General features: G+C 31.0%; 4 protein-coding genes across 6 annotated transcripts; 1 reads left to right on the forward strand and 3 right to left on the reverse strand.

Moving 5' to 3' along the window:
* Positions 1 to 1467: 1467 nt before the first annotated feature.
* Positions 1468 to 3533, reverse strand: LOC137817062 (zinc transporter 2). The gene is made up of 2 exons (XM_068620287.2): positions 2867 to 3533; positions 1468 to 2049 (listed from the first exon to the last, which is right to left on the reverse strand). The coding sequence occupies exons 1-2, from the start codon at positions 3468 to 3470 to the stop codon at positions 1658 to 1660; spliced, it is 996 nt and encodes a 331-aa protein (XP_068476388.1). The 5' UTR covers positions 3471 to 3533; the 3' UTR covers positions 1468 to 1657.
* Positions 3534 to 9443: 5910 nt separating this feature from the next.
* RDUF2 (zinc finger (C3HC4-type RING finger) family protein) lies at positions 9444 to 10960 on the reverse strand. Its single transcript, XM_068620180.2, has one exon. It carries the CDS (start codon positions 10815 to 10817, stop codon positions 9870 to 9872), a length of 948 nt encoding a protein of 315 aa, XP_068476281.2. The 5' UTR covers positions 10818 to 10960; the 3' UTR covers positions 9444 to 9869.
* A 3979-nt stretch (positions 10961 to 14939) lies between these two features.
* Positions 14940 to 15986, reverse strand: LOC137817060 (uncharacterized). The gene is made up of 2 exons (XM_068620285.2): positions 15486 to 15986; positions 14940 to 15379 (listed from the first exon to the last, which is right to left on the reverse strand). The coding sequence occupies exons 1-2, from the start codon at positions 15846 to 15848 to the stop codon at positions 15209 to 15211; spliced, it is 534 nt and encodes a 177-aa protein (XP_068476386.2). The 5' UTR covers positions 15849 to 15986; the 3' UTR covers positions 14940 to 15208.
* A 1709-nt stretch (positions 15987 to 17695) lies between these two features.
* On the forward strand, positions 17696 to 21351 carry LOC137817021 (Chaperone DnaJ-domain superfamily protein). Of its 3 annotated transcripts, none has more exons than XR_016521031.1 (5): positions 17696 to 18146; positions 18950 to 19109; positions 20213 to 20368; positions 20451 to 20545; positions 20661 to 21351. XR_016521031.1 is itself a non-coding variant. In XM_068620229.2 (5 exons), the coding sequence occupies exons 1-5, from the start codon at positions 17787 to 17789 to the stop codon at positions 20886 to 20888; spliced, it is 876 nt and encodes a 291-aa protein (XP_068476330.2). In that variant the 5' UTR covers positions 17696 to 17786; the 3' UTR covers positions 20889 to 21351. The 3 variants fall into 3 exon arrangements, 2 of the variants coding, with proteins under 2 accessions (XP_068476330.2, XP_068476331.2); XM_068620229.2 differs by having other exon boundaries at positions 20213 to 20245; XM_068620230.2 differs by lacking the exon at positions 20213 to 20368.
* Positions 21352 to 21471: the final 120 nt, after the last annotated feature.

Below are 21471 nucleotides of genomic sequence, written 5' to 3' on the forward strand. Positions count from 1 at the left end.
AGTTAAAGGTTTGATCTTGGATTACCTCCAAGTCACACTAAGTTTTTTTTTTCTCTTATTCTGACTCGTGTCTTGATCCTTTGATTTGTATGAGGTTGCTTAATTGATGTAGTACTTTGTTGGTTAACACTTTAGGTGTTCTTTTGGGAATTGGCAAGTGTGGTATTAATTGTTTGTTGGAGATTAAAGTCTTGGGGGAGACTAAAGGTTATTTTTATGTATAAGGGTTGGATCACCCCTGAAATGGTTCACATTTATTTCTTCTTTCTTGATGATAAAAAAAATCAGGTTATCAAGAACACTGTATATTTTTACAATTTTACTTTGTCTCTCTATTTCTCTCCTTTTGTGTGTGAGTATCAGAGCAAGTTTCGAAGAGACTGATGTTATATTATATGAAAAAATGACTTTCATTCCTACCAATTTTTTTTATTTTCACCATGAAGAACTATGATAATTAGATACAAGTTGTAATGAGGTTTTAAGAGGTGTGTGATCTTGTTGAAAAAATAAGTTGGGGGTAGGAGGAAGATAAGCTCACTGGATTCATATCCGTCAGTAAAATAGTGGAAACTAATATATGTCGATAATTGAACATAAATCAATATCTATCTATAATATTGTTCATACATAAAATTCATAGATAAATTCATCAAAATTAATATAATTATAATAATAATATTAATTAAGAGAATAATAATAATAATAATTATGATAATAATAATTTTTTTAATCTTAATAATAATAGTAATACGAATAATTTTATTTTGTATATTAAAATAAAAATATTTATGTAAACAAAGGCTTGTTTGCCTCCATTTGTGTATCTTTTGCGTTTTCAGGCGCAACACTCTATTGTTTGTGAATTTCGTGTCCACTTAGAGATGCTATAACCCACTCTAACGTTTTGCATGTGGTTAACACTTACATTCAGTCTCTAAACTAACATTTCTCGTAGTAATATAAATTAAAATAATATACAATATATATATATAAATATAAAGATTCATAACATATTTAAATTAAATATTTATATATATATTTACATACATAAACACGTATATTCATATAAAATTTAAAATAATTAAGACATACATTAAAGTTTATAATAAATATAAAATGGTAGATTATTAATTCAACACTTGCTCAAATTGCACTATTATAAAATCATCTGTATTACATTTTTTGTTTTTTCGTATTTAGATTTTCTTTTTAATACATTACTTCCTTGACAGTAAGTAGTAAGGATGTAAATAATCTATTTTCACCTCATTTTTAAACCAATTTAATTTTATCTTGTTAATTGATCTCGTTAAGAAAAACTAAGGTCAAAACTTGAACAAAAAGAAACCAAAATAAGGAAATAGAGTTTGCGCTATACCCATTGAAGAACACCTTCTTCATTATATATAGACACACACACATCCAAAGCTAACTAATAGAAAGGATTAAAAGCAGATTGGATAATTGAACTTGGAACCTGAACTGTATTACATGATTCATAATACAAAGGAACAAGATTATAAGTTCAGAGTTAAAAGAGTAAATGAACATTAAATGTGGCGAGCATATACATATAATGGTACACATTCATGATAGTTGTCACACTCACAATTTCGTAGAAGAACATTATGAACAAACAAAAACATGATGATGATCAGTCCCAGATCATGACAACTGCCATAACAGCTACACCAGAAAGAACAGCGAGAAACCTAAACCAGGGAGTGTCGAAACGTGTCGGTTTCTGCGGTTTGAAGCCTTTGGATATTAAATGATTGATGGCAACATAGATGAAGACCCCACAAGCAATACCCATTGATATAGCAAACATCCAATCTGCTGTGCGTCCTTGTGTTGTGGCGTTTAAGGCAATGCCAATCCCCACACCAATGGGGCTTGAGATAGCAAAGGCGAAAGAATATGCTGCCGTTGTTATTAAGGGTCTCTTGGGTAACATCCTCAGCAAAGCAATTCCCATTGCGATAGCAGCAAATATCTTGTGTAAGGATATTGTCCACAAGTTCCTCCATGCATCCGCTTTCGTATCTTAATTACATATTAGTTAAACAAGTTTAATTAGAATGACACTAATTATTTTGTAGGAACTTTCTACAACTTTTGTTGCGGATCTACTAACTATTTTCCGCTGGAATTCCCAACAAATAATCATCAAACTGTTATGTGTGTATGCCAGGAAATGAACAACATGAAAATATTAAGGCCTGTCTGATTTTAGAAAATTAATGTTTGTTGTTTTCATCGCTTGTTTATGAGTACTTTCAAAGATCTGTACATCAAATGGTGAAAATGTTACATAACCTAGATTGTCATTATGTCAATTGTTACATGATCTGATATGGTTGCATAAATAATCTTTACCATAATCTTTATCATATATTTTTGTAAGTGAGATTTAAAATGACAGGAATAATGTTATTTTTAAACGGGTCGTTGGTTGATGTTTTAGAAATATTCTCTCTTGTAAACTAAAGATTTAATCATGAATTACATCAAAAGTATTATCGTCATTCTCACTGGTGGTACTGGTGTTTGTATCTTTTGATTTGTATAAAGATGATCATTAATTTGCTAAGTGGTTGTTTAGGTGTTTAGTTGTGGTCTGGATTTTGTTTGGTGTTGAAAGGTTGTTTTAGGGTTCTAAGGAGAGAATTTGAAGGTTTTTCTGATGTTGTAGTAATATGGAAAGTTGGTTTATATTACCTTATTCTTTGTTATAGATAAAAAAACAGATACATCTAAACTGGAAAACTACACCATGTAGAAACTAACTAAGGCCACTTGAGACATGCAATAATTTGAAATGAAAGTAGTTGTTAATTAAGGTGAGGCAGGGAATATATACCTGAAACTCCAACTGCAATGCCCTCAAAAACTGAATGGAAACACAGTGCAAGGATGAGAAGAATGGTGTCTCCCACAGAAGAAGTCTTCAACAGCATAGGGTTTGTGGTGTCCACTGCGTGGTGAGGCTCTTGAGGTGTTGTCCCACCTTCCAGCTCCAACACTTTGGCGTCCTTCTTGCTATTGGCGATGACAAAAAGGACAACGCAGTCACCAAGCATGGTGAGAAGGTAGCCAGCTGAGGCGAGCATGAAGGCAAAAGGGTAAGATTTTGTGGTGAGGTCTTGGAAGGTCTCGTTAGAATCGCTCAAGAAGTGCATCAAAGAAGTTCCCAAGAAAATCCCAGCAGCGAACTGAGTCCCCAACAGAAGAAAAGTCTCGTTCCAACGGTAGAAATAGGGAGACACACCGCCGGCGAAAGTGGTCACAAAGAAAATGATCAAACACCATATTTTGACAAGGATCAGACTCTTGGAATGCAAATCTTCGCCGTGGGAATCACCATCGGAATCGTCGTCGTCGTGACCTCCTCCGTGACCCTTGGTTGGAGAGAGGAGCGAGACCAAGAGGCAGAAAACAAGGAACGTTGACCTTAGGGTCTTCATTTTTTTCCTTAATTATGTTCCTTGTTTCTGTCAATTACTTCTTTGAATGGTATTCATATTCATATATATGTATGGTACTACTGCCTTAGTTATATTGTACTTGTACTGCATTTGTTAGGGATGTGCATGTTGCACTTGTACTACACACCCATATGGCGTCACCATGTATGCAATTAAATTTATTAATTAGTAAACTACGAGTTTAGAACTTATAAACTCTAATTATAAAATCAACAAACTTGAATATATATTGCCTAAGATAAGTTTAGTGGATTGGATATATAACTAAACTTTTTAATTGTTGTTAATATTTCAATCTCAAATTCGAGAGATAGCATTGTTAGGATCAATCGTTGCATGTGAGGTATTGTCTGTTTTGAAATTAGTGTTCCGTTGTGGTTTTGTCCTTAAAAGACATCTTGGTGGATTAAGAGAAAAAAGTGTACTTAAACTGCCTTTAATCTCAACTCTTAAACTATATGAAACTATATTGATCGTACTCGAACATTAATACTTTTAGAAATAAACTACGAGAAGATTTGGTATATAATATTCCTATTTTTTTCATATTTAAATGCTTAGATAATTCTGGAATTCAATGATTAATTTGGGATAAGATTTATAGCTTAATCAAAGTGTAGATGTCTTATTCGTCTATATTAAAACAAGTTAATGATAACATAAATTAAGAAAATAATACAAAGTTTGAAGCAAGAAAATCATATTTAAATGTTTACAAATCTTACTTATCTCAATTACACTATTCACTACAACAAGAAAATCATGAAATAAAAATTAATTTTTAGAGATCAAAATAATTAGTTACAATAGTAACTAAATTAGATACCATTCTAGAAACTAAAAAAAAATATTGGTTTCTAAATTAGTTTCTATTATTGTTAAATAGTTTCTAAATTTGTATCTAATTAGCAACCAAGTTTTAACTACCAATTATTTAGTTTTTAAATTTAGTCTCTAAAACCTTTGTTGCTAATTAGATATCAATTTAAAAACTATTTAACTGTAATAGAAACTAGTTTAGAAACCATTTTTTTTAGTTTCTCAAATGATATCTAATTTAGTTACTATTGCAACTAATTATTTTGGTCTCTAAAAATTGGTTTCTATTTCATGATTTTCTTGTACTGATTAAACAGGATTATAACAATTGAGATAAATACTAATTACTTTATTTTGAGATGATTAAGAAAACCAAGATTAATAAGACATGTAAATATATGAAAATAAGTAATAAGTTTGATATGATAAAAAAAATGAAGATCTAAAAGATGTTGAAATAATAGGTACTGTAATATATAACATGGTTCCCAATTAAGCTGTTTTTTAATAAGCTCTAATTATGTCACCTATCCCTTTCAGTGTTTTTTAATTGGGATATGAGACAAGAAAGAGATAATACCTTCAATTCACAGTTGCAAGCATTGGTGGGATTAAGATTAAGTAGATCTCAAATTAATTAATTAATTAAGATATGATTGCACATACAGAAATGTTTTAAAGTGTGAGATCGCTATTACTGATGCATATGATTTTGGAGAATGGAGAGTATTTTTGTATGAATAAAGATAACAAGGAAAAAATAGATTAGATATATGTCAAATAATAATAACTAGGATATATGGCCCACTTTCAATTAATCTCACTTTAAAGAAACTTTATTTTTAAAATTTTCTAATATTATATATAATCATAATATACATATATAATACAAAATTCTATTGCAAATAATAGTTATTTATTTAGAGAAGTTTGGAAAAAGGTATATAAAGTTAATTTTAATTTGTGTATTAAATGGATTATTTTATTTTATTTTCATGTAAGATCAAGATTCCGGTTTAGCCATTGGGATGTAAACAGTTATACCCAACAATCTAATTATATTTTTATTTTATTTTTTAGGTTGGGTTGAGTCATTAGATTCAATTGAGTTTTATTTATAATACCCACTTAGAATTAGATTAAGTAAATAATTCATAAATTCAAAAATGAAGAAAGTAAATAATTCATAAAATTCAAACATGAAGAATTATGACCTAATAAATATATAAAAAAATATCATCTGTCTAATAGTTTATCGTAAAAAATATTTTTTATATTATGTCTCATATAATTATTAAGAAATGTTGAAAACATTTTTTTTAGATTTTCATTTTAATAAATGATTACTTTTTTAAAAACTAGGGAAATTGCAATTACGTTTTCTTAAAATTAAATAACACTCACTTACCCTCTAATTTTAAAATAAACATTTACTTATCTTATACTTATAATAAAGTGATATTTACACTCTTTCTAATTTTTAAATAAATATTCAACTTCTTTATAATTTTGTAATAAATGTCACACACCTTTCTTTATTTTTAATAAATGAAACTCTATTTCCTTATTTTATTTTAAAATATTATATTAAGTATAGCTTAAATAAAAAAGTTTCAAAAATAAAAATTAAAACTTTAAAGTATAAATATTAAAAAATTCTTATATACAGAAAATTTTGAAAATATATAAATAAAATAAGAAACCAGCGTCATTTTATGAAAAATATACATGAGTATGTTTAGTAACGTGTATTTAAGAAAGATAGGGGTTTATCAGTTTATTAAATACAAGGAGTTTATATATTACTTTTTTCTAAAGTGGGAAAAGGACTAGGGTATGAATATTGTTTATGGAGGAAAATAAGTTATGTTATGAGAAAGTCACTTTTTGTATTTATGTAGAAGAATTGGAATATTTTTTATTTATTTATTTTGAAATATAGAAATTTTACTTATAAATAAAACAATGAATCTTTCTATATGATTCTGTGTCATTTTCTTTCATAACATTACATTGTAACTAGTTACTAACATGAGAGCATCCAAACATCAATAGTGTTTAAGGAGAATTATATCAATTTATTGTAAGCAATTCAGTGTTTTTCAGTAATTATTAGTATAGTTGATTGAACTATAACAACTATTTCAAATCATTGTAGAAGCAATATAATGATATAAGACACAGAATATCATTATATAGGAATGAGACCAATTATCAATTCACGAAGTCAAATACTAATAAAAATACACTAGTTCGATACAAAGCGACTAAAAATATTGAAATGTATATTAATACAACGTTTTATATATTTTTTATAAAAAGAAAACTAATATTAGTGCAGAAAAAAAAACACTAAATTGAACGAAGTTATTATAATGAATGGTCTTCTATACGAAAAATTGAACGAAGTTATTAAAATTGTTAAACAACACACTAAATTTATGTGAATGAAAAAATTGATAGAGATTGTTTGGTTCAAACAAAGGAATAAAGAGAGAAAGCAAAGAGCTTTTTGTAACTTTATTAGTTATTGGTGCTCACTTTTCTTGTTGTATCAATCTAAAGATTTCGCTTTCATCAATTTCTATATTCTTTAATATTACACTATTTTTAAGATTCCAAATATATTATATTATTGTTATCTTAATTCTTTTTCATTGTTTAAATCTAACAAAGAGAAGTGATTTAGATTATAGTTATGAAAGATAATGTAACTATTTTTTTTAATTGACAAATAAAAATAATAAATTAGATTATTTTAGAATAGTTTAATTCTATTATAAAAACTACCTAAAAGATCCAATCTGTTTGTTTCAGTAGCAAAAAACAAGACAAAAAAAAAACATATGAACTTACTGAACACTCTGAGAAGAACCAAACACAACCATATAAGGTGATACACAAAACAAAAAGAACATTTAAACCCCTATATATTTTGAGACTATATATTTATGGGTGATTTGATGGCGGGTGACTTCATAAATCCAACAAATTCTTATTACGACAGACTCTAAATGACTAATATTATATTAAGAATTAGATTTTAAGTTTAACTCAATCTTACAAAACTCGTTCATAAAGTGATATTTACACTAACTTATATACCATAAAATATCATTATCTCTAGTAAATTTCAAATCTACTGCATCAACTTCTATATCCAAAGTCAATATGTCATCCTAACTTTCCCACCATTGCCTTTTTCTTATTATGTTGTTATACAATCTAAAAAAACCTATATTTAAAAAGTATCACACTCTTCCATCTATTCTCCCAAAATCTAATCCGATCTACAAACTATATTTCCATAACTGATAGGATACATAAAAATTATATTTCGTAGGTAAAGTAAAAGTAAATAATATCACTCAACCTTTAAATCATTACTCATTTCCTCACACAATCATAAATATGTAGGTTTTTTTTCTCAAGGTGTTCTCTCTTTTCTAAGCATTCACTATTTATATATATAATTTACTTGAACATCATTAGTGTTTGGAAGTAATTACTCAATGAACACTAATAGAACTTACACTTCTGAAATATTTGCACAGTTGAAACTTCTAAATGCTTCTCACCCCTGATATTTCAACCAAGCAAAATTCAATAAAGAATTATATATTTCAATTCTTTACAAAAATTTCCATTGAAAGCTTGAAATTTCTTTTCACTAGTATTTTCTTAAAATTATCTCCAAATTAACATAAAACATCCTACTTGCTTATCTTAATACTTATCCTTTTGCCAAGCGATTTTTTATTATTTCAAAATTCCTCTGAAACATTATATTGACAAGTAGTAACTACTAGTAAGGAAAAGACTTTTGAAACAAATAATTCAAAAGTCACTTTTATAAAAAATAAAAGTAAATGATTATTTTAAAAATTATGAATTTATATAGTTAGAAATTGTGGGGTCAGAAAGAAAAAGCCTAGTAGTTTCGCAGGTCCAATTAAGGCCTCTGGCACATCCATTTCTTTTCCATGTAGATTCGAGTCTTAACTCGGAAGTTTGTTTGTTCCTTCACACCTTTGAGAACATTAGAAGATAGAACTACTTTCTCCTAATCAAGCTAAAAGCATCTTTAATACAAAAGTATTATAAGACTTTTTATAAAATTTAATTTAAACTTAAGTGAATTTTACTTCGTCACATAATGTTTCAGACATTAAAAAAGAAATTCTCAAACAACAAACACCCTGCCCCTCACGTCCTTCTGCATTATTTCTTTGAAAATGCCCTTCTCTTAGTAGGCCAAGTCCACATTGACTTAGTCCCACGTGGCTGCGAACAACCAATATTTTGCCTATCTGTTCATATTCATATTCATTTTATTATCATTATTATTTTTCACATTCAATGAAAGATCATGGCTTAAAAAATAAATAAAATAAACGATCCTCTTTTTCACATTATAAACCGGTTTAAGAAGTCAACTGGTTTATGGATTAGGGACATTTCTCCTTCATGTAATACCTTCATAGTAATTGAGTGAGAGAGAAAGATCATAACTTATGTGAGTTGTATGATGAGGTCAAGTTTTTTTGTTTTTAAAAAAATAATTTTGCTTTGTGGGTCAAATGTGGGAAAATAGTGTTTGCCAAAAACAAGGACAAAGTGTAGTGATAGAGAAAGCTTCAACTTTAGTTGGCCGAAGCCTGAACTAGGCGTGCCAAAATTTAGAATTGACTACACAAGTTGAAGTGCGAGACAGTTGTCAGATTCAAACCCCAGAGTACAATTAGTGAAAAATGTTTAACCCCATCCTTTTGCAAAAAGTTCTCAATATCTTGTAATAACACACAAAAATCAATTTTAGTGTATAAAATTCAATTATGTGGTGAACTATGTAGAATGCTTATGGATTCGGCAAATCCATACACATATCATAGCCTAAAGAGTAAAGTAAAGAAAGGAAAAATAACCTTTATCTTTTGACAACTAGGTCCATGATTAAGGAGTGAAAAAACAAAGGGGAAAGGAAAAAGGAGTTGGATCATGAATGGCGTGAGTATGCAAGGTGTCATCATCATCATCCTCATCTTCAACCCAACATTTCCATAACTCCAATAATCATCTCCGACCAAAGCTTACCTCCGAGAATAAAATGAATGATGTTGTGCACATGGACAGTTTGTTCCGCTGAATTTGGAATAACTCAGACCAATAAGAACAATATTAATTAATCATAATCATTCTGCTGTGTGCCACACTTCGGATGGGGAAAACATACGTGAATTGAACCAAAAACAATGCTTACAAAGAATATGAGACAAAAACATATGAACATTAAACAAATGAAGTAATTAAGGGTGGCTTTCTTTCCCAATGGTGTGTTGGGCAGCAAGAACAATCTTTCTCTGGACTCCCCTTCGGTGATAATTTCTGGAGAAAGAATAAACCCGACAGAGAGACTTCTAACTACATAGTACCCACTTCTATGCCTATTTACAGTAAGAATCTCAATTCTCAACTGAAATTTGAAATTTGAAAGCTTTCTTTCAAAATACAACTCCATCATCCAAATCAATTTTCCAAAACCCAGGTTCTCGTGCTACTTCATCTCCTACTGAAGAGCGAAGTTGAAAGGCTGCGACTTCTAGTTAAAGCCCCAATTCTGCCAAACCAATTCCGGAACATTCTGCCAAATCCACCACGACTTTCCCTAACTCTCGCGCTTCCAACCGACAGAGAAATTCTTCTAGAACCTTCGCTCGAATTTCCACCACTCTCCATCTCCGTGTACACCACCGGCAAGTGGCTCTCGCCAGCGAACCTACCCACGGCGAATCCGCCGCCGGGCAGCCTCCATATGGTCAACCCCACCGCTTCCTCCTCGATCTGCCCGGCAACTCTGCCCTCCGACGGCGCTTGCTCCGACGGTAACTCGTGGCGGCACACCGGGCACGAGTTTCGCATCGAGAGCCACGGGAGAATGCAATCGGAGTGGTAGAGGTGCTTGCACGGCATCTCACGCGCCAGCGCGCCCAGCTCGAAGGGCTCTTTGCACACGGCGCAGTGCGTCTCTGTCACGACCTGAGACTCAGTGATTTGCACCGTCGGCATTGACTCTATCGCCGCCTTCGACGCCGGCGGATTCTCCGCCCTCCCGAAGCCGTTGATCTCGATCTGCGAAACCTGCTCCAGCAACCGATCGAAGCCCGATCCGAGCAAAAACTCCGACATCGTCGAGGGCAGTGGCCGGAGCCCCGCGCCGTCGTCGCCGTCGTAGTATAACTCAAAACTGCTCTCCTCGTCCTCCCCCGGTCCCCGGAGCACGATGACCGGGTTGAACGGCGAGTGACTCCCAGCGTTGCGGCGGCGGCGGCGGAACCCCTGCCTTCTAGACGCGCCGTCAGCGATGAGGGAGACTGCCGGCGAGTGGCCGGCCTGGACCTTCTCGACGAACCCGCCCTGGCAGCGCGGGCAAACGACGTCGTGGTGTTCCTGGATGTGAACGAAGCGCGTGCAGCTGTAACACCAATACGACGTGGCGTCGGAGCTCATGTTTTTGCGGTGCTGACGAGGGAAAAGTTGAGAGAGGAAATTAACTTCGAATTACCAATTGAGCGCGTTGCTTATCACCTCCTTTTAAAGACTCACACCAACGCGTCTCTTCTCATGCCCAACACTACCTGTGCTGGAAAATTCACCCTAATTTCTATTTTCTCTTTTTCTTATTTCATTCTTTTACTTCATTTTTAATTTCAATAAACTATAAACAAATTAATAAATCTTACTCCTCACATTTGAACTTGGAACAGAATTATTTAAAAATAATTAAAATAAATATATTAATTCATTATTGAAGTAGGCGTCAGAGCTGACAAGACCGTGAGGGGCACCAACCTAAGCCACTCACTCACGGAAACATAATTCTCGATCCTTTTATCACATGCTAAATATTTTATTTTATTTTATTTTATTCTTTTACATATACCATAGTATTTGTTTTTATTTAATATTATCTCTGAGATTTTAAAAAACATTTAGAAGAGAAGCCGAATTTGATTTTGGATTTTGCATTTTGGTTCTGAAAATAGTGAATGTGAAATGATTAGTTAGGTGATTACTTTACACCAAACAAACTCATCAACTTCATTTCCATAATTCACCTTCATTCATGCACTCATTCTCTCGCTAACAATCAAATTATTTTTCTTAACATGCCAATCACAACAATAATAATCATAATATATACTAATACACTATCAATTTTCTCAACTATAATCATATATAATCAATTTTACTTTTTTAAATACTTATAATGATTTTTATACTTTAACGTTTACATTTCTCATTTACTTTGATACTTTTCTCAACTATTTTACTCTTAATTTGATGTTATGAAGCGTTTTCGGTTGCGTTTAGTATCAAAATTCTTCACCGTTTCAAATAAAAGTCAACGACACATGTGGACTAAGTAAAAACGACGCAAAATTAATAACGAATAATGAAAATTCTAATATTTACTAATAATAAACTGAACGAGATTTTTTAAATAATAATGATATTATTATTATTATTTATATTTGAATTTTTTGAAGTAATTCAAAATTTTAGAACAAATCAATATGATTAACTCTGTCTCTTATTGATCTTAATATTAATTTCCAGAGCGAAGTTACACGTGTTGAGTAAATCATTGACCACTTCAAGCAAGGTTTTATTCTAGATCATTGTGTACAAGGGCGATTATAATACAATAATGCATTTTTTTAAATATAATTAACGTTAAGGATTAATGTACAAAGGTTATTATTATATTAAGATGTAAATTAATTTTTGATTCTCTTTTAATCAGCGGACTAAACCTGTGGACTCGAATATTAAATAGCCACTTTCTTAGATTCTCATTTCACTATTTTCAGCAATCCAATGGTCTTCTATATATTTTTTTAAGGGGACTAATTCAGCTTAAACATTTTATTATCATATTCTGTAATCATGGAATTTGTTGTAGATAATTTGAAAAACAAAATTATCATTTATTTATACTTTTAATTTAAGTCAATGTCATTGTGACGTATCAATATATTTTAAATTAAAAAGTAGTTGTTTTTTGCCACTTTCTAAATTTCTGATATATTAATTTTACATATTCATAGAATGCGTAAAACCATTAATGGTTTAGCCACATGTTCATTGCATCCACAATAACTAATCTCACCAAACATGATAAAACAAAACAACCTAATATTTTGATCTCATGAGATGAAACCTATGAATATATGTCAATATAACCGCTCGGTCTATTCTGTATCACTGCAGCCACACCTCACCAATTTAAATAGCATAATAAATTTCAATTTAAAGTTTACTATTTATTATAATCTTATAATGTGTCACATAAAATGTTATCTTTTCTACTTTTGTGTATTTAAATTTGAAGTTCACAAGTTATTATTATTTTTCGGTTACGTTAATTTTTTTCTTTAATTTATTGAGTGGAAAACTAATCTAGTACAATAATGACTCTTAACAAAGTTTTTGATATCACCATCTATATAACACACATTACAAATACAATATCACAGATATATATAACTAATATATACAACATAGAAATATAAATTTATATATTATATAATTATGAATTATATAAATTCATCATGTATAATAAGTATATTTTAATTTTTTTTAATAAAAAAATGTTTTTTTATGACTGATTCAAAATGATTTGTTTTTTAATTTTATAATTATAATAAAAATTTATAAATAAGTTTAAGTTTTTAGAAAATTAATGTATTTCTTTTTTTAAAATTGTGTTAGATTCATGTTAAAATTGTCAGAAATTCAATAAATATTTTTTGAATTGAACACCTCACATATACATATCCTATGAATATCGTACGAGTGTCGGTATCCGATACGGACACGTTATTTAAGAAGAGTGTCAGAACTAAATCACAACATTAACATGTGTAAAGTTATGTAAAAAGTTTTCAACTACTATTATTATTATTATATGCAATATATGTTTTGATTATATTCTTCATATTATTTTTAACCTAACTTTTTTATTGTTATAAAAAATACATATTTTTTTTTATAAATAATAATGATCACTTTTATGTTGTTTAGGGTACAATAAGTTTAAGGTTAAGATGAATATGGGACATCTTCATAAACAAAAGTAAAAATTCACTGAAGAACATTATAAATAAATAATTATCCTTAGATATAATCACTGTAACTATTACTAGTCTACCTATATTTGATTCAAATTTACATTAAATGAAATGAAGAAAAGATTTAAGTCTATTTCATAATTTTATGCTACAAACATTTAACAACATTTAACTGATAATTTTAAAATCTCTCCCGGTCCCTGTCCCTCACTTTGTTTTATGTGAGATAATTTATTTTTAAACCAGTAATTAGTCATATTTTTTAATAATAGTAAATTAAACTGCTGTTTAGTGTTTTTTAAGTTGTGTTAATCTGGGATAAAAAATTTCATGATATTAATTAAATCAGTCGAATGACATCAAGATATTCATTCCATTGGTTTATTATATAAATCAAATTAAGATTTTTTTTAATACATTTTCAATGTTAAAAAAATTAATATTTAAGTTAATTGTAAACGAGTCTTTGAAGGATTAAATTAGTTGTTTGCTCTAAAAAATTTAAATCATTAGAGTATAATTTATTGAAACAAATGTACATAGTATGTTCTCAATATTATAATAACTGCTATATATATAATAATTTATTAAAAGTGAATTGAATACTTCATTACGTCTCTAGCTTTTGCAATATAGTCATATTTTATTTTTGCTCTCTGTAGTTTTCTTTCTTCTTACTTTTGGATCTTTCTTCTTACTTTTGGATCTTGTAATTTTATTTTATTTTGATCCTGTTATTTTGTTTAAGTTTTTCTAAAATATTTATGTTGAGTTAGCTCGATTAAAAGTTAACCTTAATAACTATAAACAATACATTAAAAATAAAAAGGTATAAAACAATTTATAGTAACAATATAGTAAAACATAGTTTGTAAAACAATGTTACAACCAATTTTAAAAGCTTTTATAAAAAACAAAATTGTCCTATCTTTTTTAAAAAATAATTGAATATATATTGACAAATCTTATAAAAGCATGTTAACATACATTCTTTGTTTTTATAAAGAATATACAGTGACAAACTACACCTTATATAAAAGTTTTATATTTCTAACTAAACCTTTTTTTAATTTATTATTTGTCATGTAATAATAGAATTAGGATATGGCATCACTTGCTTTCAAAACTTTAATGATTTTTTATCTAGAAAAGAATGATAAACAAGAAAATGTTTTGATGGTGTCTACTATGCAACTTTCTCAGTTGGAAAAACACCTTTTGTGTTTCAAAGCCCAAATCAATTGGTCCCTGTTACAGAAACAACTTATGCAATTTCTTCCTCAACCTCCATATTTTCTTCCTACACCTCCATAAGTCTTTTAATTCCAAAATACCCTTCGGCAAAAGGTGCAGATTTTTATTTTTTTCAAAACATTATATCCCCACCCTCCATTAAAAAAAAGCTCAAAGTTCCCCATTCTACATGTTATAATTTGGCAGAAGGTAAATTTCTACATGCTCGTTTCATAAAATAAATAAATAAAATAGTATCCACTACTTATCCTCATCAAATTAAATTATAATAAAAGTCAATAATGAACAAAGAGGACAAATGAAAGGCCAATCCAATCCAACACTTCCTCAAAAGGCATGTTGCAATGAATTTCTTTAACTAATCCCGACAACAACGTAAATTACTCTATCCGCAGTCAAAACATGTTTGTTTTGGAACTGAAAATCACAGTGTGAAGACTTAAAAAGGTGAAAGTGAATGCAATGAAAGATGACCTGAAATGGTTTTCACTGTGTGGTGTTTGGTATCTTATCCTAATCATCCTTCTCTTCTTCAACAAACTTTTGCCCAAATCCTCTTGGTCCAGCTCTGGCTCTTCCCACCACTTTCTTTTTCTTCTTCTTCCCCTTCTTACTCGCTTCTTCTTTCTCAAACTTCTCTTTTTCTCTCTTTTGCAGGAAATCCACCACTGCTAAGTAAATTACCTGCAATGCAACACAACACACAATACACTCTTTCAGATTTCAGAACATAACTACCTCACTTCAAACAAATTAGGGTCTTTTTTTGTTCTACAGAAATTTTACTTACCCCAATGGTGATGGCGGATAGGCCAAGGAAAGCCAAAAAGAAAAGAGCGGAGACGACTGTGGCCACCCCTTTATCGGTGGTTGGGTACAACTTCTCCACAGCATCCGCCGCGGTTTCTGCCGTAGAGATAACATCTTCGGCTGCGGCAGGAGGAGGGAGAATAATGGGTCGGAGTGGGTTGTGGAAAAGGATGGATTTTTTGAATGGGGTTGTGATGGGGGAGGTGGATGAGAGAGATGGAAGAGTGGTTGTTCTGAGAGGGAGATATGAGTGCAGAGAAGAAGAAGAAGAAGAAGAAGAAGAGAGGAAAGTAGCAGTGTGTGGGGAAGATGAGATTAAGGAAAATGCAAAACCAGTGGCCATTGCTGCAATCCTCACCACAGCCTCAGCTTACAATCACTTTTCTTTATCATACGTGGCACCACTTTCTCAATATTGCTCCAACAACTTCTCCAACGCCATTTTGGATCTTCTAATACTACTCTCTCTGCTTTCTCTCATATAAGCTTGGTTTGTTATGGGCCCATTAACTTATACTTGTCTTTTTTTGTTGGGATTTTCTTTCTGCACCCCTACATTCTCTAAAATACCGAAATTATCCTTTCATAATTTTATGTGATTCTGGAATAGGGGTTTCATAAGAAAAAATATTTTCATTCCGTAAGCAAAGAGTGTTTCCAAAATAGAAAATCTAGAAGACAAAAATCATTCCACAATATGTTTCAAATTTTTGAATGAAAATACATTATATTTCAAATTATACAATTTAAAATATATTTTATTTAGAATTATAAAACTCAAAATACATAGTATTTCGAATTTTAGAATCTGAAATACGATTTTTTTTCTACTTAGACGATGAAGGTAAAAGGCTGATACAAAGACAACGTTAGATGTGGAAGGTGCTGTGACAATGACAACGCTGGAGGTGGAAGTTGGAAAGGCGGTGGAAGTTGGAGGTGCGGTGTTCAATGAAAAAGAGGATAAAATTATAATTCCACTTCTTTTATGGAGTTACGTGAAGAAATCGCTTGTAGCAGGTTATACCCAAGTTTAGGCCCAAAATATGAAAGCCCATCTATAAATGTAACAACCTGTAAAAGTTTTGGGCAAATGTTTCCTGCACCAACACTCCTAAACCTGCACCCAACATAATTTTAAAAATTCCAAAAATATTATTTATTTCGGAAATAAAAATCTAGAATTGAAAATAATACATTCTGAAAAAATAGATTCAGAAGAGAATTTTGTGTGCTAATATAAAAATCCAGAAAAAAAAATCAAAATCACACCGGAAAAATTTATACAGAAGAGATTATTGTGTTCCAAAAAAGAGGTTCAGAATGTAACTTTATCTGTTCCTATTTTTTTTAAGGGTATTATCGTATTGAGTGCAGTGATTGCAGTGATATGGTGCAGGAAGCAATTGCCAAAGTTTTGTTTATTATTCACAAAATAAAATATATTAGAATTTTGTTTAGTAAGTTTAATATCCACTCAAGAATCAGTTTTTGTATATAACATAAGAAATAAATTTCCCTATAAAATTAAATGCTCGAGTAAGTTATTAAGAAATATTTCAAATTCCAATTTATAAAGGGTGATAACATGTTCTTATATTTTTATTTTTTACGTCACAAATTTTTCATATTTATTTTTCCATATAATTATGTATTTTTATTCATTATATAATATGCCTTGTAGATTTTTATATCAAATTAATCTAATAGTTTGTCTTTGATTAGTTGCCTACTTGATATTTTTAATTATTTTTTATTAGTCCTTACATTTCTTCAATCAATTTTAAATATAATGGGATATTTACAAATTATTGTTAAAAATACTGATATGTGGTGTGGATTAAATGCATATCGTTGGATTTTATTTTTAAAGACGGTTAATTCATAAGGGCACAGGCATATGTAAATGTATTATATTCGTTTTCAAAACGAACACAAGAACATATTGTAGATGATTGATGAATTTTACAAAATAATTTGAATTGTTAATTGTTGATATTTTTAACTTTTAAATGGATCTTGTTTGATGTATCACCCATGCATAAAAATAGGTTGAATAATAAGTAATTTAAAGGCCAAAATGAGATCATAAAATTATTTTAAATTTATTATTTTTCATCTAAAATTTATTTTCTAAACAAATTAAGAATGAGGATTTAATTTTGATTTTATGTTGTGGGTGGTTAAGGAAGTTAAAAGAAGTTTGAATCAAAAGTTTGGGGCATTGGGTGATAAGGGAGTGATGTTGGTGTTGAAAAGGTTGATTTGAAGAATCCTATGAATGAGAGTCAAAGGGATGAGAGAACAAAGCTTTGGAGATAAGATGCATGGAATGACAACAACTCTCCCTCTCACTGCGAACACCTTTCTTTGTTTTGCCAACACTCACCTTTCTCTCAGATCTCTTCCATCAACTTTTTGCATACCCACTTCTAAAATTAGCTATGCAAATCGTTTTCACCGTTCACAGTGGAAGCACCAGAAGAAAGAAAGATGGGGCAAAAGAATCATGGTGGTGAGAGCAAGGCGTGGCGAGTCTCCGTACGAAGTTTTGGGTGTGTCTCCATCTGCAACTGCCCACGAAATCAAAAGGGCGTATCGGAAACTAGCTCTTAAGTATCATCCTGATGTCAATAAAGAGGTGATTATTTTGTTTAACCCTGATTAGTGTTGTTGTTCTCTCAATAGGGGTGGATTTGAAAATTAGTTTTGAAAATGTTAAGGTAAATAAGCAGGTCAGAGATCAAGAGATTTGACAATTGTTGGTTTGTTATTCTGTTTAGTATCGAAAGTTAACTGCAAAAGTAGATATTTTCCCCCATATTATCTGTGATAAAGAAACATAGACATTGCTTGTAATTTGGGGAAGCTTTTGACAATTAGGGTTTTTACCTTCATCAGGATGTTAATCGATTTGAATTTTTTCTAATGTTTAGCTTCTGGGGTGGGGGATCCTCGTTCCAAGCTGAATTCTTCACTTTGGATAGATTTAGGTTCTGTGTTTTTTATATGATTCATGTGGAGGGGACCCAAGAAGGCACGGATTCAATCCATGAAGAAGATGAACAGTACCATAACAAACAAGGTTATTTATGAGAAGCCCAATTGGATGGAAGATTATGTAATTAATGAGGATAAGCGTAAGGATAAAATGGGTAGCAAATAAGGAGCACTGATGTATGCAAATTTGTCTTTTTTTCTTTATTGTTGGTTAGGCACAACAAACTATATATATATATTAGATCCCTGTTACAGAGGGAAATCAAGGAATGAAAGATTTTATCTTTCTCTTCTGATTTTCTCCTCTTGCTATTTCGATAGGCTATGATAGAGAGTTGGGACGAAAAGGAATTACCTCTCTTTTGTGTATTAATAATTAACCCCTGGAAGATTGGAGTCTTTAGTGCTTACTTATGTATGTTAGAGTTTTTTTTTTTTTCACAGGAGAAGGCACAGGAGAAATTTATGAGGATAAAACATGCATACAATACATTGCTAAATTCCAGTTCTCGCAAAAGATATGATTCTGGAAGTCGAGGTTATGATTTTTCTCAAGGAAGCCAAACTAGGAATGCACAACCTGAAGAAGAATTTTATGGACTAGGTAAAGATTGATGATCAAATCAATCTTGTTTGAATATCTATCTAGAAGACTTTACTTTTGAATACGTTCTTCATGTTTATTAATATTACTGCTTTTGCACATCTGCAATCTTTTTCCTTTTTATGAAAATAGCAGAAAGGAGATAATCTCAAGTTGAATGATACGGTTTCAATACCATATCAAAGGATTGTAGATTTAGGATTAGATAAGAGTGAAAAGGAAAATGACAGCTCTAAGTACCAAAGTGAAATGTGTTACTGGTAGTAGTTAATGTTGTGAATGATGCATTAATCTGACCCTCCTATTTATATTATTAATTACATTGATTAGTGATCACTAATACTACCCGAGCAAGAACCATAAGACTAAGTGCCTAAACAAATCCAAAAAGAAGTTATAAGATCATTTAAGTACGTCTTAACTATTCTATAAGAATGACAAGTGGCTTAGTGCTTTTGGCTCATAAAGAGTTCTGACTTAGAAACTGCTCAACTGAAAGATATCGGGAAAGTTAGTAGTCATTAGACCATTGTTAAATTTTCTGCAGTTAAATATTGCCAGGATGCATATTGGATCATGGTTGATTATGTTCTCGTTTTCTAGAGTGTATTTACTTTAACGAAGGTACTATTGAGATTTTTTTTTTTTCTGGTTATACAAGATGTATGCTAGTTAAAACTTTAAGCACACAGCGCTCTATGTTTTCTTTTCATTCTTGCACACTCTTCTCATACTAATTTTCCCCTTTAATTGTCTGAGATAATTTTTCAAAACACTCATCAAAACTCTAATGCTGATTTTCCCTCTAAAACTGTCTTGCGATAATGGTCTCCTTTTGGTCTCATTTTTGGAAATGTGCCAAGTGTGGTCCTTGTGTTATATACAAAATTGTCTCTTTTTGGTCCATTGTTTATGGAAATGGAAACCACACCTTACACATTTCCATAAATGAGGAGTCAACAGAAAGCAAATTCTTGTAGGTATTAAAAAGACTTTTAAACAAATATAGTACTCATTTTTTATGTGCTTTTTGTCCTGTCATTTTATCAAGTTAATTACTTTTTGGTTTAATCTTCTTATAGTCCTACATACTAATGATGCAGGTAATTTTTTGAGGGATGTTCAAATAACAATAGGTAGATATATACTCTCTGGTAGACATCATGGATCATGTTGACCCTAAGTTTAGCCTGTATTCATTACAAGTTCTCCAGGGCATTGATTGCCCCATATAAATCTATCAACAAGGGAAAAGGGATGTATGTCTACAGTATATTGCAACATAATTTTGTAATTTCCTTCTCTTTAGTGTTTGAGACCTGTCCCATTTTGTTTTTACAGAGGACTTCTTTAAGGATCTTCAAGAAGAATTCAGGAATTGGGAAGCAAACGCTGCTTCACAAGGAAAGCCAAAGAGTCTATGGGAGGAATTGGCGGTGAGACTTCCTATTTACATCTTCATCTGTTTATTTTTTAATTATAATGTGCGTACATGAGCCATGGGAACAAGGCCTAAATGGGGATCATAAAATTTTAAATTTTTCCTTTCAGGAAATAGGAGAAGAATTTGTTGAGTTCCTTGAGAAAGAACTCAATATTACAGATAAAAATGATTACAAGACACCTTATGGAGGAAATGCCTCCAACTTTTCTGGGAGGGAGACACCAAGCAATAGTAGTAATTCAAGTGAAGCCAGCAAGGGAAACAAAAGTGTTGAGGATAACCTCGATGAAATAGAAGCCACTCTGAATCAGTTGAAAAAAGAATTAGGCTTGTAGCATAATGGATTAGGTTCCTCCATTTGGTTGAAGAACAGAAGCCAAAATTCATTGCCTCTCATTCTTGGCACAAGACAAGGGCTTTATTATGTAAAGCCATATCTCTGGTGGCCATTGGGAACTTCAAACACCAGATTGACTGTGTAACACCAGGGCCTCCACTGTTTTAATGGTATTCTTGCTGAGCATATGTTGTTCGCCATTGTTTATTTATTTCTCTCTAGTTTCATTGTTAGTTGGGTGGGTAGAGGAAACATAACAACACCAAAAGATCAATCATGGATGTACTTTGTATAGGTGAAACCGAGAGAAATGTAAAGGGATTATTAAATAAATTTGGTTTGTAAACTAAAATATTTTGACGGAGCACGACGAACATGCAACATTGACAAACTATTTGGATATTTAAAAACAATAACATTTACCAACCCAGAGAAAAGTGAAGGATTCTGGATTCTCGTTAGCTTCATTTCTTTTTCTATATATATAGCAAGCATTCTGATGCTAATAATTCGTAATAGGTTTATAAACCGTGATCTTACTGGTTTGAACTAAATAAACAACCAATTTATCCTACTGATAT

Source organism: Phaseolus vulgaris, chromosome 5, assembly GCF_051622355.1.
Source record: "Phaseolus vulgaris cultivar YP4 chromosome 5, ASM5162235v1, whole genome shotgun sequence".
NCBI classification, from domain to species: domain Eukaryota; kingdom Viridiplantae; phylum Streptophyta; class Magnoliopsida; order Fabales; family Fabaceae; genus Phaseolus; species Phaseolus vulgaris.